General features: G+C 39.4%; 3 protein-coding genes across 4 annotated transcripts; 2 read left to right on the forward strand and 1 right to left on the reverse strand.

Moving 5' to 3' along the window:
* Positions 1-889: 889 nt before the first annotated feature.
* Positions 890-4,581, forward strand: LOC120777249 (lebercilin). The gene is made up of 6 exons (XM_040108443.1): positions 890-1,162; positions 1,231-1,468; positions 1,531-1,787; positions 2,172-2,397; positions 2,473-3,183; positions 4,205-4,581. Exons 1-6 carry the CDS (start codon positions 1,095-1,097, stop codon positions 4,457-4,459), a joined length of 1,755 nt encoding a protein of 584 aa, XP_039964377.1. The 5' UTR covers positions 890-1,094; the 3' UTR covers positions 4,460-4,581.
* On the reverse strand, positions 4,516-8,452 carry LOC120777248 (ribosome biogenesis protein BMS1 homolog). The gene is made up of 4 exons (XM_040108442.1): positions 7,069-8,452; positions 6,651-7,013; positions 5,898-6,585; positions 4,516-5,838 (listed from the first exon to the last, which is right to left on the reverse strand). The coding sequence occupies exons 1-4, from the start codon at positions 8,353-8,355 to the stop codon at positions 4,676-4,678; spliced, it is 3,501 nt and encodes a 1,166-aa protein (XP_039964376.1). The 5' UTR covers positions 8,356-8,452; the 3' UTR covers positions 4,516-4,675.
* Positions 8,453-9,053: 601 nt separating this feature from the next.
* On the forward strand, positions 9,054-13,240 carry LOC120777428 (coiled-coil domain-containing protein 6). 2 transcript variants are annotated; one of them, XM_040108735.1, is made up of 6 exons: positions 9,054-9,353; positions 10,437-10,554; positions 10,629-10,719; positions 10,790-10,939; positions 11,005-11,745; positions 11,827-13,240. In XM_040108735.1, exons 2-6 carry the CDS (start codon positions 10,439-10,441, stop codon positions 12,355-12,357), a joined length of 1,629 nt encoding a protein of 542 aa, XP_039964669.1. In that variant the 5' UTR covers positions 9,054-9,353; positions 10,437-10,438; the 3' UTR covers positions 12,358-13,240. The 2 variants fall into 2 exon arrangements, with proteins under 2 accessions (XP_039964669.1, XP_039964668.1); XM_040108734.1 differs by lacking the exon at positions 9,054-9,353 and having other exon boundaries at positions 10,427-10,554.
* Positions 13,241-13,255: the final 15 nt, after the last annotated feature.

A 13,255-nucleotide genomic window follows, 5' to 3' on the forward strand; every position in this document is an offset into this window, starting at 1 on the left:
TTAAAGAAATTTTAATACAAACGAAATGCTTTACATTATGGCCACGACGTTCTCAGAAATTCAAGCTGTGAGCTCTTTTGATCGTGCTGTACGAAATCTTCACCAGCCTATCCTTTTCACTGTGGCGCTCGAAATATGGAGAGAATGAGTGCATCAGAAAGTCGTACTTCTTGTAGAGACTTCTACTTCTCTAGAAGGATCTCATAAGTTCCCACGTCGATGTCAGCAAGGTGCAAAGCTTTAGGAGTCCCCATGTTTTTTAGATCCCCGTAATAAAGGCATATTACAATCATTTAAACAAGACTAGATCTGAAAAGAAGCTCTATGTATGGATACCATACGAGTTAAGGCAAAAAATTCATTGGCCGAATTTCCATATGCGATGAGATCCATTTTTCTAGAGGTTGGTTACTGGTGATGAAGTGTGTCACACGGAAACGGTCTTGGTGAGCCGCCGTAAACGATGGCCAAGTCAGGATTGTCGGTAAGGAAGGTTTGGCTATGTGTTTATGGGATAGGCGAGGAATAATTTACCTTGAGCGCCTTTTTTTTGATATTGACGGGTTTTTGATGATCAAAGAAATATGGACTCATGTCTAACTTTTCCAATTCTTAAACAAGGCCGCTGTGTTTTTAAAAGGTGTTTAAAGGAAATCTTTAATATGGAAATTGTGATACCTAACCTCAACATCGTGGCCATCGGTGTTGTCGGCACAGCGACGATAAGAGTTGTTTAGTAACCAAGGAGACACGAATAATATTACGCTTGTAAGCGTCAAAAGTTCCATTGTCCAATGACCAGTAGCAATAACAAAACAATAACAACCAGTGTGGTGATTTGAAAAATAAATCGTTTCTTAAACAACATACAATAGAGTTTAGTGTCTACGACTGTTTGAGTTGTTTCAAAAATAAAATATTTGTAAAAATAATTTAATTTTTTGAAGGACTTTTCGCGAGAATATATAATACGTAATACAAATAGAATTTATTTTGCTAGTGGTACCCATATACTCGTACCTATATTTAGAACTACAATATAGAGTCAACATTAAACCCCCTCCCCAACAATAAAGCACATTTACATAACATAAATGATCTCACCGAGAAAGTCCGCATCAGCGCTGAGCCTCATACCGGAGGAACGTAGCAAATTGCTGCCGTAAGTTAACACTTCATTTGACGAGCGTTTCAGTGATCCAAATTTCCAAATTTATGTGCACCTCACAGGGTATCCACAAAGAGCTGTGAGAGTCTCTACTCGAACACATCCAGTTCGAAGGGTTCGAGCAATAATTTATTTCGTCGCAAGAATGCTTTGAGCCATCAGGGTGCCGGCGTTAGCATGGGTCGTCACGCTACATTGATACCCGCCACAACGGAGGTGCGGCAACGTGTGCTCTCCGCGCGACGTCTACGCATGAAGACGTTCCAAAATCAATTGGTCGATGCACAACAAACCATAGCGGTACTACAATTAAAAAAAGTTAAGGATTTTTTTTTATTTTACCTTTACTTTATCATTTTCAGGATCTCGCACATGAAAATCGCATTTTGCGCACACTCCACAAGCGTCAAGACTCGGCTTTGGCCAAGTATGAATCCACCAATGCTGAATTGCCGAAACTTTTACACTCACATGCCGAGGAGTTGCGCGTTTGGCAAGCCAAATACCGTAATCTACAGCAACTCAACAAGGAGCTTGAACATAAACTTAAAACCAAAGAGTCCATAATACTCACACTCAGCGATCAAAATAAATATTATAGTCAGTTGAATAAGGATAGGTGAGTGCTCTCTAGATTTTTAAATATGAAAATATCGAGTTGGGTTTCATGCAAATCCCACTTGGAAACCCTCAAGCTTCCTGCCATAACTTAGAATTGGTTGAGAGTTTGAAAAAAGAGACTACGAAAACATAACTTTAACGCCAATAAACGAGGAATGCACCGCGACCTTAGGTCCTGTGCCCCTTAAGCCAATAACTTCAAGTTCTGTTCCTCTTTGTTGGACATTCTTATTTTATAGATCGCGATTTTCTTCGCCGGATTAGTGAGTTTGGAGTATAATGTGCTCGATTGTTCGATCTTTTATAAGAATTGAAGAACTTTTAGTTAAGTTCTTGAGTAAAACAGAAAACTCACGGTTTCCAAAATTTTGAAATCTTGCAGAAATCTGGAAGAACGACAACGTTTGTCGGAAAAATTGGAAAAACTGGAAACCCGTTTGCAGGAGAAGGACAGCGATATGAAATTACTGGCGCGTCGCGTACAAATCGAAACGAAAAATTTCAAACAACAACTATTGGCTGAGCAAAAACGCACAAAAGACGCGCTGCTAAAACTAGAAAAGGCGCGATTGGAGCTTTCAGGTTACCGCAAGCTGGATGAATTAGGGGTAAGCAGCGTTTCTTCATTCTCTTTACTTTTTGTGGGTAATAACAACTAGAGAACTAAACATTTACTTTCGCAGGAAAAATTCTCATCCACACTCACCGTTGGACGACGTAAAACGACAACTGCAGAGGAAGAATCCAAATTGGAGAAAGATTTAGAACGTATCTTAGCAGATGAGGTATTAGATGATGACGTCAAAGATTCCGAAGCAGAATTTCATCCGACTGTTCACCGCGTAACTAAAACACCAATGAACCAGAAAATCGAGACACCTTTAGGCTATGGCAATCGAAAGCTGGGCTCATCCATAGTCACAATGGCGAAGTCACAAAAACAAAGGCAAGAAGGTGGTGGAGTAAAATCGACACTAAAGTCACCGCAACGTTTGTCCCGACAGCAGTTACAACAACAACGTCAACAAAAGAAATCATCTCAACTTAAAGATGAGCAGACACACGAACGACTTCCTGCCATAACCGATTACGAAGAAGATTATGAAAACGAACCGGACGATGAATTTCCCGAAGTGAGTGAACGCCATCAGAGCAATCGTTCCATACGAGATTATGTCAGCATTGACGGCGGTGGGGATGGTGTTGACACCGAAAACGGTGAAGACCATGTCGACGAGGATACAGAGGAAGACGAAAGTGATTGTGTGAATGGTCATTCCGATCGGAAAGTAGATGACGAGGTTGGTTCACATGGGACCTACAACGCTGAGTTTCTGGGAGAGGAAGAACATGAAGGCGAGAGTGCAAACGGCGATAACGGCGAAGATGACGATGTGAGTTCATATTTTATTAGATTTTTATCAGAAGTAAATAGAAGAAAATCTGAGCTTGTACACACAATTACTCTGTCAAGCTGAACGAAAAAGTTAGGTAAGTGAGAAGGTGAATTTAACTCAATGAAGGCGGATTGTTAAGGTTAAGTGTACATGAAGGGGTTACAGATAACAGTTTTAATTGGTCAAGGGATTGAAGGTACCGCTAAATTAAACAGTAATATCCAGCTTCTTGGCTATTTAAGATTTAACACTAATCTAACTCCCTCTTTGCCACTCATCTAACGTTCTTCTCCTTATAGTCCGACCCAGTCGAAACAGAATGCTTCCTTAGCCTTCTATTAGATAATATTAATTTAAGCCTTCCCACCAAACGGGGTCTGAATAACCGTTACAACAACAATATGAATGTCCCCATGTTTTCTTTTGTGAAGTTGGGTTTGTCGCGGTAAATTGATCAGACTGGGAGTCATGCTGCCTAGTTGAGCTCTGCGTGACCGTTGTTGTTGTTATTGTAGCGGCAGAATTCTACCGGGTTGACAGTCCTTGGTCGGATAAAAATCCGGGTCCGTTCCGTTTTCGTAAACCCGACTGTCATGGAAACGGCTCCGCGTGTTGCATCTAACCGTAGTAGAATTATGGTGGGGCGTTTTGCGCAAACGCAGCTGAAATATTCCTCCAAGCCCAGGTTGGACTCAATGACAGCACGTATCAGCAGGGCACGGTACAACCCTGCCGCTAGGCTCTAAAAATGACAGTATTAACTTATTGCTAACCGATCCAAACAGGTTTAGATATTCGGAACAAAATCCCTTGGACCGATAAAACCCGTGTTAATTCCGATATCGCAGAACTAGCTGCTGAGGGAACGTTTTTTCGATGACAGTTAACAGTCTGGATAACAATAGCAACAATTCTTTTTGGGAGCCGCTAATCAAATTGAAAACTAATTATTCTCAATCCTAAAACCACGCTTTAATCTTTCAAGACACTAAAAAGTTTTAACATTTCCAATTAACAGGTTTGTAATACAGCCAAGAAAACCTCACATATGAAGGAAGAGATCTCCAGCATACGCAAGCAAATCTCGCACGACTACAGGGAGCGTGAAGCGTTCCTCGACACATTCTGCCGACAGGCCAATAGCGGTGTGCTCTTGGAGGAAACGCCCAAAAAGCGAGGCAACGTTTCTCCAGGCCAAAGTTTGCCCAGCAGTCGCAAAAATAAGCTGCTCGCCGCGCTCAAGGCCATCGACGACAACAAAAGTCAGGATTGAAGAACACGCGTATGAAGCATTAGTTAAGCTTTTCCAACAAACAAAAATATACCGAATACATGTGACATTTGCAGTGTGATTTATATACTTCGCAAATACAAGCTAACAATATTTTATGTAAATTAGTTGACTTTTAATATTTTCACGGTAAAAAGTAATTAAAAGAGTTTCTAGGTTATGTACAAGTTCATACATAAGAATTGGTGTTGGTGCTCTTTAGGCTTCTTCCTTCTTACGCATTTTACTTAAAGCACGTGACACCTTCTTGCGCACCTCCTTCTGACGCTTCATCTTTCGCGCTTCTTCCACCCGCTTCTCGGCACGGAATTGCTTCAGCCGTACCTTCGTCTCCATTTTGTCGCGTTTCCGCTTGGCTTTATAGTTGGTCTCTATCATTTTCATCATCTTGGCCACTTTCTGTTCATGTGGTGAGCGTATCACCGCTATACGCTCCAACTCCTCCTTTTTATCAGCCAACGGCCGCACTTTCGGCTTGTCCTTGTAGGGCAGCGCGCGCTGTAGTGCTTTGGGTATCGTAAGCGGTTTGAAGATTTTCGCTTCACGCTTAACCTCCGTGTACTGGCTGTCCGGTTGAGCTTCATTGCGTATGTTACGTTCGCGCTTCAGTTGTCCCAACGTCTTCATGCCTTGCCATTGTGATTTCTGCTCTGGCGGCAGTAGCAGCGAGGTGACAGCTGCATAGAAACGTGGTACATCCACGCGGAACCAGGTGCGACAGAAGACGATATCACTCAAAAGTATCTTATCCTCGAAGGTGGCACGGAATGAGCCTTCGGGATCATGGTGCGCCTTTTTAATTTGACCACGTATGCCGGAGACAGTTTTTATTTTGGCGCCCTCAAATTTGGCCACCTCCAGTCCGGTTGTGAACATGCCTTTAATGAATGCAGATTTCCTGTAGATTTTGAAGGGTTGGCCGACCAACTTCAGTTTTTTCATAATCTGCGCGGATTTATCCAATTCGCTAACGCTGCCCGTAGCCGCAATACGAAAACCCAGACGCTTCATTTCATCGAGATCGTGGCGTACAGTTTGCAACGCCAAGAAACCGGTATTTTGTGGCGTAATTGGACCCCAGAATGTCATGCTGCACGTCACGTGATTGGGTGTATACTTAAGATAACGGTGTCGGAAGTTATCTTCGACTTTGGCGTATATTGGCACGGTCTGAAAGCGCCGCCAGCCCAAAGAGATAATTAACGGATCGCCGGTCTTCAATATTTTCTTGTACCAACGATGCTTCTTCACTTTACAGTTAACATAACCGATATTTTCTTCCGTCATATTGAGACCGCCCACCAGCACGGGATAACTGGGATCGAAGTTGTCAATGAACTCCGAAGATATGCCACGAAAACCTAAAATTCGATTTTATGCATTAATGGTGAAATTCAGTTATAAAAATAAAAACACTTACCCAGCCGAACATAAAGTCCCGGCCGATAACCCTCGATTTGTAAACGCAGTTCGGGATCGAGATTTGCGAACTCGCTTTTATTCAACTCCGATTGCTTTTGCGCGTCCGCTTTTAAGCTTTCGTAATAATCGTGGTCACCCGTAATGCGTCCGTCATCCTCTTTTGGTCCATCATGATTGTCATACTCGGCATCGAATTTAGCTTTAAGTTTCAGTTTTTTCGCCATAAGCTCTGCTTTGGTTAGATTTTCTTCTTCAACTCTGGTCATACGACGCTTCCGCGTATTTTCATCCTGATTCGCATCAGCCGCGTTATCAGCGGTGTTTTCTTCGGTGGCAGTGTCTTGCGCTTTGCCGGCATGTTTTTCCCCAGTTTCAAGATCTTCGAAATCTCCATAAACTTCACTTTCAGCATCGCTTAGGTCATCCAAGCGCAGCAGCGTTTCGGCATCTTCTGACGCCTTCCATTTGCCGGTGACGAAGCAATTTTTTAAAATCGCTTTGTTGTCATCTTCCAGCCAATTTCGCGTACTACCGGAGAAGTCCTCGAAAAAGCATTGCTCCATTTTATCTCGTATATCTTTATCCTTTTGCATGTCACTTTGCTTTTTAGCGGCTACTTTAAAGAGACCACCCAGTTCTTCGCCCGAATCTGAATCGTTTTTGTCGTCTTCTTCATTTTTGTTTTTCTGTACGATAGAAGAAATGCATGGCAAATGCTTATATAGTTATTTTTTGGGAAATTAAAAATTACCTTGGATTCGCTTTGGCTGTAGCAGCCATATACCAAACGCATTATGTTCTTAGCCTCCGAATGCCGTAGCAAAAAGGTGTCGCGCGCCTTTTGCGCCAAGTTCTCTTTCCAACTCATACTGTTGGCTAAAATTTTGGCCTCCTCCTGCTCACTATCTGTATCCTGATCAGATTCCTCAACCGCATTAAGTTTGCCCTTCGACTTCTGTTCATCTACTGTTTGATACTCCTCATCGTCAGATGTATTATTATCGCTATCTGGCTGTTCTTCTTCTTCACTATCTTCGCCGCGCCAATCTTCGCCGCCAAATTCATCGTCACTGTTGACACTCGCATCGTCCTCATCATCTACACCGGAATCTTCCTACAAATAACATACGCTTTTATAGATATTTGCATTTGATATTAAACACACTTACATCTTGACTGCCTTCTTCGTCATCTACATCAGTGTCCTCCTTGTAGTCTTTCGACTTAATGGCAGAACCATCAGAGAAGAGTCGAAACTCTTGCTCTTCAATTTGCACATCCACAGTTTGCTTTTTATCTATAAGCTTCTCCACTAACTGTTCCTGTTCAGCAGCATCGCCAGTTTTCTCCTTATGGCTATGTGATCCCTGCAGTTCTATGTACACAGCGTCTTTATCGTAAACTATTCCGCCAACGCCGGACATAGGTGCATACAGTAATCTTTCCTTTTCTAATAGACTACGCTTTTTCTCCGTGCCTGGCAGTGGACAGGGATCTGGAATAGCGCTCAGTTCTTCGATTCTCGCATCTCCCAAACCGGCAATATGCACTGAATGTTCTTGCTTCATAGGCACACCGCGCACGTAACCGTAGAGCACAATTTCTCTATCACATTTGGGATTGCGACGTATTTTGTCGGTGTTAGTTACATCTTCGACACGATCCACAAGCAAATAGCTATGCGCACCACGCCATGAAAGCGGTCGGAATTTCATAACCGAAATGAAACGTCCCAAATTTTTAACTTCATTACGCAAATATTCGCCATGTAGCAAACCCGAAAGGTAGAATAACTTGGCACCATCATAAACTTCGGTCCAGAAACGGTGTTTCAGCTCCTTCTTGCGTTTCCTCAATTGTTTCGGATTTTTAATCATATCCAAATGTGTTAGCACACCCATAATTTTTGGCATACCATGCACTTGACAAATATTAAGAAATTCGAAAATCTCCATTTCAAACCCGTAACTGGCATCACATAATAACAATACCAAATCAGCACATTTTGCCACATCAATCATGGAATTGATATCATTGTTGCATTCCAATAGTGTAATACGTCGCTTTTTCGATGTCACTATTGTAATGGGACCGCGTATATCAGTAACATTTGTACGCGTGAAATTCTTTATCAAATTATTTATTAGAGTCGTTTTGCCCACCTTAGGTGGACCCACCACAGCTATTAGCACAGGTGGTGGTTCATCTGGAGTTTGGTCGACTACAGGTATGTGTTGCTTTTTAGCTGTTAAGTCCTCTTTGCGTCGAAAATTCCGCTCAGCACGTTGTGCAGAGTTAATAGCAAATGCTTTTGGATTCCTTTGGCGTGCGGTCAAATTGGGTTCTTTCGTGTTACCCGAATCTTTCTTGGCCTTCAACTTTTTCTTTTCCGCTTTCACGCCGGCTTGCCGCGCGCGATGCGATTTTCTTTTATCCATGCCATCATCTTCCGGCATATTGATGCTATATAAATAATTATTGAATTAAATAATTCGATGTATAAGAATTTGTTACCGCACGTGTGAAGATATCAGTATTGTTTTTATTGCTGACAGTTAATAGATATGTACTTTTCATCGATTTTGAAAGACTGATAGCAATCGAATCAATTTATCGAATAGTATTCGATTTGAACTACATCGTTTGTTAATGTCTATATGGCTGCTTTGAATTATTTCATACATATATTTTGTTTATTTAAAAGGTACAAAATTGTTAAAGATTGTTCGTTTATATAGAAATAAACATTTTTTCTACAATAGTGCAAGCATAATCCTACTATTGTGAACTATTCTACCTCTTCTTAGCTGCCAAGTTGACTATTTAAACAATTTAAAAAAAATACATATTTCCAATTTTTTATATTGTGGTTTTTTTTTGTCACTGCGAAAACATGCAAATGTCACTTGTATACCAAGATTATACGAAAATTAGAAAGAATATTAAACAACCTCTTAAATTTTAAAAATATACCACAATACTTAGTTAAATTAATATTATATATATGACGTAATTAACTTGAAATGTTTTCTTCTAAAACTAAAATACAGCAACTTTTATAAACTTATTTACAATTTAAAATAAAATATTTGACGTGTGTGAAAAGTGTCTAAAATATTAATTTTTTGTGACTTGATAACTCTGCCCAGTCGTCATCAGCTCAGCAGCTATCGTTGAAAAGGAAACGGCAAAAAACGAAAAAAATTTGCAAAGCAGATTGGTGTCGGATTCGATTTATTTGGAGCTCTGAGTTACTAAGAGAAAAGAATTAAACATTTTGTCAATATTGCTGCTAAAATATTACAAAATCCATATATTATTATAAAGCAATTATTTATTTAAATTTTGGTTGAAAGTTTGAAAAGAAGGCAAAAGTGAAAAAGAGACTGAAAGGGAACAGCAATAGATTGCAGAGCCGCAATTTTTCTAGTAACTCGTAAAAGGTGATATTCAGGTGAGTTAATTAATAATAAAACGAACATATGCAGATGCAAGAAAAAGTTAATCACATCGCTCTAACATATATACTTGCGTCGTTAGCCAAAAAATTATCCTTTAGTTGTGACCATGGAATGCATGGGGCGTGAACTCGACAAGCTGGTTGTATATGCACTCATATGTGGAGTTACAAAGTTTATGGAGGGTGAAGAGGTGTCAATGTAGTCGCACCATTGATATGAGGGAAATTTACATTGCGCTATGCTAAGTTGACTAAAAACTCGACTCTTTAAGAAATATGAAAAAAACAAGCATTACAGCTGATAAAATTAGAGTGGTAAATACTGATGTATATAGTACATATATATGCATACAGCTGCAGAAATGTATATACATATAAGTACTTACATATATGTATATATATATAAATGATTTAGCGTAGGCAAAGTCGTCACCGCTTTCGACCGGGATGCCTTTGTTCTCTGCTTATAGATGCAAGGAATGATAAAGAAACAACGACAACGACATATAAATATATGCAATTTGTATTTATATTTATGTACATACATATATGTATTATATACATATATGCTTGTTCAAACATAAATATATAAGTATGGTTACATTTTCTATTAAATTTTCAAAGTATTAAAAGTTTGCCGACAAAGGAGAGTGGTAATTTGAGACTCGAAAAAATAATAAATCAGCATCAATAATTTCCTTTAATAGCAAATTTTTGTATACCAGATTGTAGGCATACAAACCTTTATTTATGAAAAATAAGATTCTTTAAGCGCATAAACAACAACGTAGATAATTGCACACAGTTTTTCATGTATTTACGTTGTTGACGAGAATTTTTTTATTCATACAATAGTAAAAACCGACAATTGTTTTCGCCTTCTCTTTATGTAATTTTGGGTCATTTACCTTTTGTGAAAAAATTATTTCACATTACAGCGACAACCATTCGATTTGAATAAATATTTTAACTCAAATGTTCAATAAAAAGTGTTGTATTACAAAGCGAGATTGAATAAATTATCTGCATTGCTTAAATAACAAATAATAATATTTGTTTAATTACTTATGTTTACAGATATGGAGAGTCCTTGTGAATCGGAGAGCTCCCTAGACGGAGGTACCATGCTTCCACCCAGTCCAGTGTCGCGAGAGCAGTTGCAAAAACGCATCGAATCGTTGACACAACAAAATAAGTATGATTTTTATACCTTTTTTCAATAAACACTACCAATATTAATTGCTAATAAATTGTTCGTTCGTCATTCAGAGTACTCAAGGCTGAACTAGATACATTTAAGATTAAATGCAAAGTGGTGCAGGAGGAGAATCGCACACTCAAGCAAGCATCTGTTATAATTGTACGATATATACATATTTCCACAAAGCTATTTTAGTATTTACGCACAATCTTTTCATACTTCTTTAAAGCAAGCGAAAGCGGAACAGGAGGAGGAGTACATATCGAATACACTTCTAAAGAAAATTCAAGCCTTAAAGAAAGAGAAGGAGACTTTAGCACACCATTACGAACGTGAAGAGGAGTGCTTAACCAATGATTTATCGCGTAAATTAGATCAGGTATATATTTTTTTAATATCCATCTGCAATACTGTTACTAACTAAAAATTGTTTAAATCGTACAGCTACGGCAAGAGAAATGCAAGCTAGAGCAAACTCTCGAGCAGGAGCAGGAATGTCTTGTAAACAAGCTAATGCGAAAAATTGAGAAGCTACAAGCCGAAACGGATAATAAACAAACCAACTTAGAGCAATTGCGTAGAGAAATGGTGGAATTAGAAAATACATTGGAGCAAGAGCAGGAAGCCTTAGTTAATAAGCTCTGGAAACGTATGGATAAACTCGAGACCGAAAAGCGTTTATTGCAAATTAAACTGGATGAACCAGTTTCCGATCCAACTACACCACGTGATATAACCAATGCCAATGGTGACACTGCCTCTAATTTAAGCGCTCACATACAGACTTTACGTTCCGAAGTAGTACGATTGCGTTCCAATCTCGCGGCAGCACAAAAGGAGGCCACTAAGAAATTACAACAATTTGCACAAGAAGAAAAGAGCATACGCGAAGAAAATGCACGCTTACAGCGCAAATTGAAATTGGAAGTAGAACGACGTGAAGCACTCTGTCGCCATCTGTCCGAATCGGAATCATCGCTTGAAATGGATGAAGAACGGTTTTACAATGAAAATTTATTAGGCGCCGTGGGCACCGCTGGTGGTTTGGGAAATGCAGCTGCTGGTGCTGTGAACACACGTCAACGCACGATCAGCAGCCCCGTTTCGCATAGTCCATCGAATAGTCGACCACTTAGTCCAGGTTCAGTACACCAGAACCGCTGTTATGCCTGTGGTCAAATTGTGGTGAGTAGTTATGTTATCAAAATTTTATTGCGGATTATTTTGTTTGAGCTTAAATTTATGTTTTCTTATTTTTTTTTTTAGAATCGCCGTGCCAGTGAACGTTTCATTAAACCAGCATTACCCACACCCATGCTGGGTCTCAATACTTCAGCTCCTAATGTGCTCAGTGGCAGTTCGCTTTTGGGCTCAGCCGGCAGTGGTGGTGGCGGTAGCGGCGGCGGTACAAATCCTAGTTTAACTAGCGCTACTTTAAACTCTTCCACGCTTTTTGGCGGCACTGGTGGTTTCTTACAGAATTTGAATGCAGAACGTTTAAGTATTGGCGGCGGTGCGAGCGGCGGTGCCTCATTGCTCGCAAGTAGCAATAATGGCAGCAACAACATGGGTTTGGGCATCAGCGGCACTAATACTATGAACAGTGGCAATGTGTCGTCACTGCAGCAGGCTTCCAATCCAATGAATATTAGTATCAATAATTCGTCCACTAATCTAACGAATAGCATGAATACCAGTAATTCATCGTTGTCTGCATTTACGCCAACAAACACCAACTCATCCACTTCTTTTGCACAGCCAGCCAGTCCCATGGATACGTCCGTATATAAGGAATAAAAAAAAACAGTGTCAGTGTTTAATTTTTTTCTTAAACAACAGCACGGCAGAGGTAGAAAACAAATGACCGCAAGAAAACAAGAAACTGTTATTTCGATTATGGAATGAAATGGATTTCGAATTGACTTGAATGTTATGATTATTTTTTTTTTTTAAGAATTATCGGTTTACTGCAACATTTCGTTAAACTGGTCAAGATATTAAATTATGCAAACGAATGAAAGACGAATGGCTCGCTAAAAGAAATATATATATATTATTAGTTAGAAACACGAGCATAACAATAATAAATTTAAAATGTACTATAAATAATGACCAGCAACTGATTTTGCAACAAATATGGTTAAAATGGCGAAATGCTACATTTCAAGTATAACCACAACGATTTAAAAATACAACAAAGATTTACCTGTACGTACTACATTACAACAATCAACGCTCACTCGCTCATTAACTAAAACTTCTTGCTGCATTCGTAAAGCATGCATACATACATACATACGCATACATATACTATATGGAATATGCTACATTAGCTTATAGAGAGGTAAACGCATTAATTTGCTCAAATTCCAGCAGCAATATGAAGGATATTTAAGCACTCGACGAAAATTCGGAATATTGTGTTTGTACCGGCGACATCTACTACGCACACACACACCCGTATACGTATGTAAATACCTACAACAATTTTAATTGACTTAAACCGCGCTGTCGTGGCAGTGAATTTTCCCCATTCAAACTGGTATTTCCGAAAAATAATTGCAATATTTGGTGGATGTGTGTATTTTTAGTGAATTTTCGTTTTTGTAATTTGATTCGCTACACTCAATTTACCTAATAACTTATTATACGTATATAAATATAGCTCTACCACAAACAATACGATTATAAATTA

The sequence above is a fragment of the Bactrocera tryoni genome, chromosome 5 (assembly GCF_016617805.1).
Source record: "Bactrocera tryoni isolate S06 chromosome 5, CSIRO_BtryS06_freeze2, whole genome shotgun sequence".
In the NCBI taxonomy this organism is placed as follows: Eukaryota; Metazoa; Arthropoda; class Insecta; order Diptera; family Tephritidae; genus Bactrocera; species Bactrocera tryoni.

Coding starts and splice junctions, on each gene's coding strand:
- LOC120777249 (XM_040108443.1), top strand. CDS start 1,095: ATGATCTCACCGAGAAAGTCCGCATCAGCGCTGAGCCTCATACCGGAG. Junction 1,469..1,530: donor ATGCACAACAAACCATAGCG/GTACTACAATTA, acceptor TATCATTTTCAG/GATCTCGCACATGAAAATCG. Junction 1,788..2,171: donor AGTCAGTTGAATAAGGATAG/GTGAGTGCTCTC, acceptor GAAATCTTGCAG/AAATCTGGAAGAACGACAAC.
- LOC120777248 (XM_040108442.1), bottom strand. CDS start 8,355: ATGCCGGAAGATGATGGCATGGATAAAAGAAAATCGCATCGCGCGCGG. Junction 7,014..7,068: donor ACGAAGAAGGCAGTCAAGAT/GTAAGTGTGTTT, acceptor TGTTATTTGTAG/GAAGATTCCGGTGTAGATGA. Junction 5,839..5,897: donor GGGACTTTATGTTCGGCTGG/GTAAGTGTTTTT, acceptor ATCGAATTTTAG/GTTTTCGTGGCATATCTTCG.
- LOC120777428 (XM_040108734.1), top strand. CDS start 10,427: ATGTTTACAGATATGGAGAGTCCTTGTGAATCGGAGAGCTCCCTAGAC. Junction 10,555..10,628: donor TCGTTGACACAACAAAATAA/GTATGATTTTTA, acceptor TTCGTCATTCAG/AGTACTCAAGGCTGAACTAG. Junction 10,940..11,004: donor TATCGCGTAAATTAGATCAG/GTATATATTTTT, acceptor TAAATCGTACAG/CTACGGCAAGAGAAATGCAA.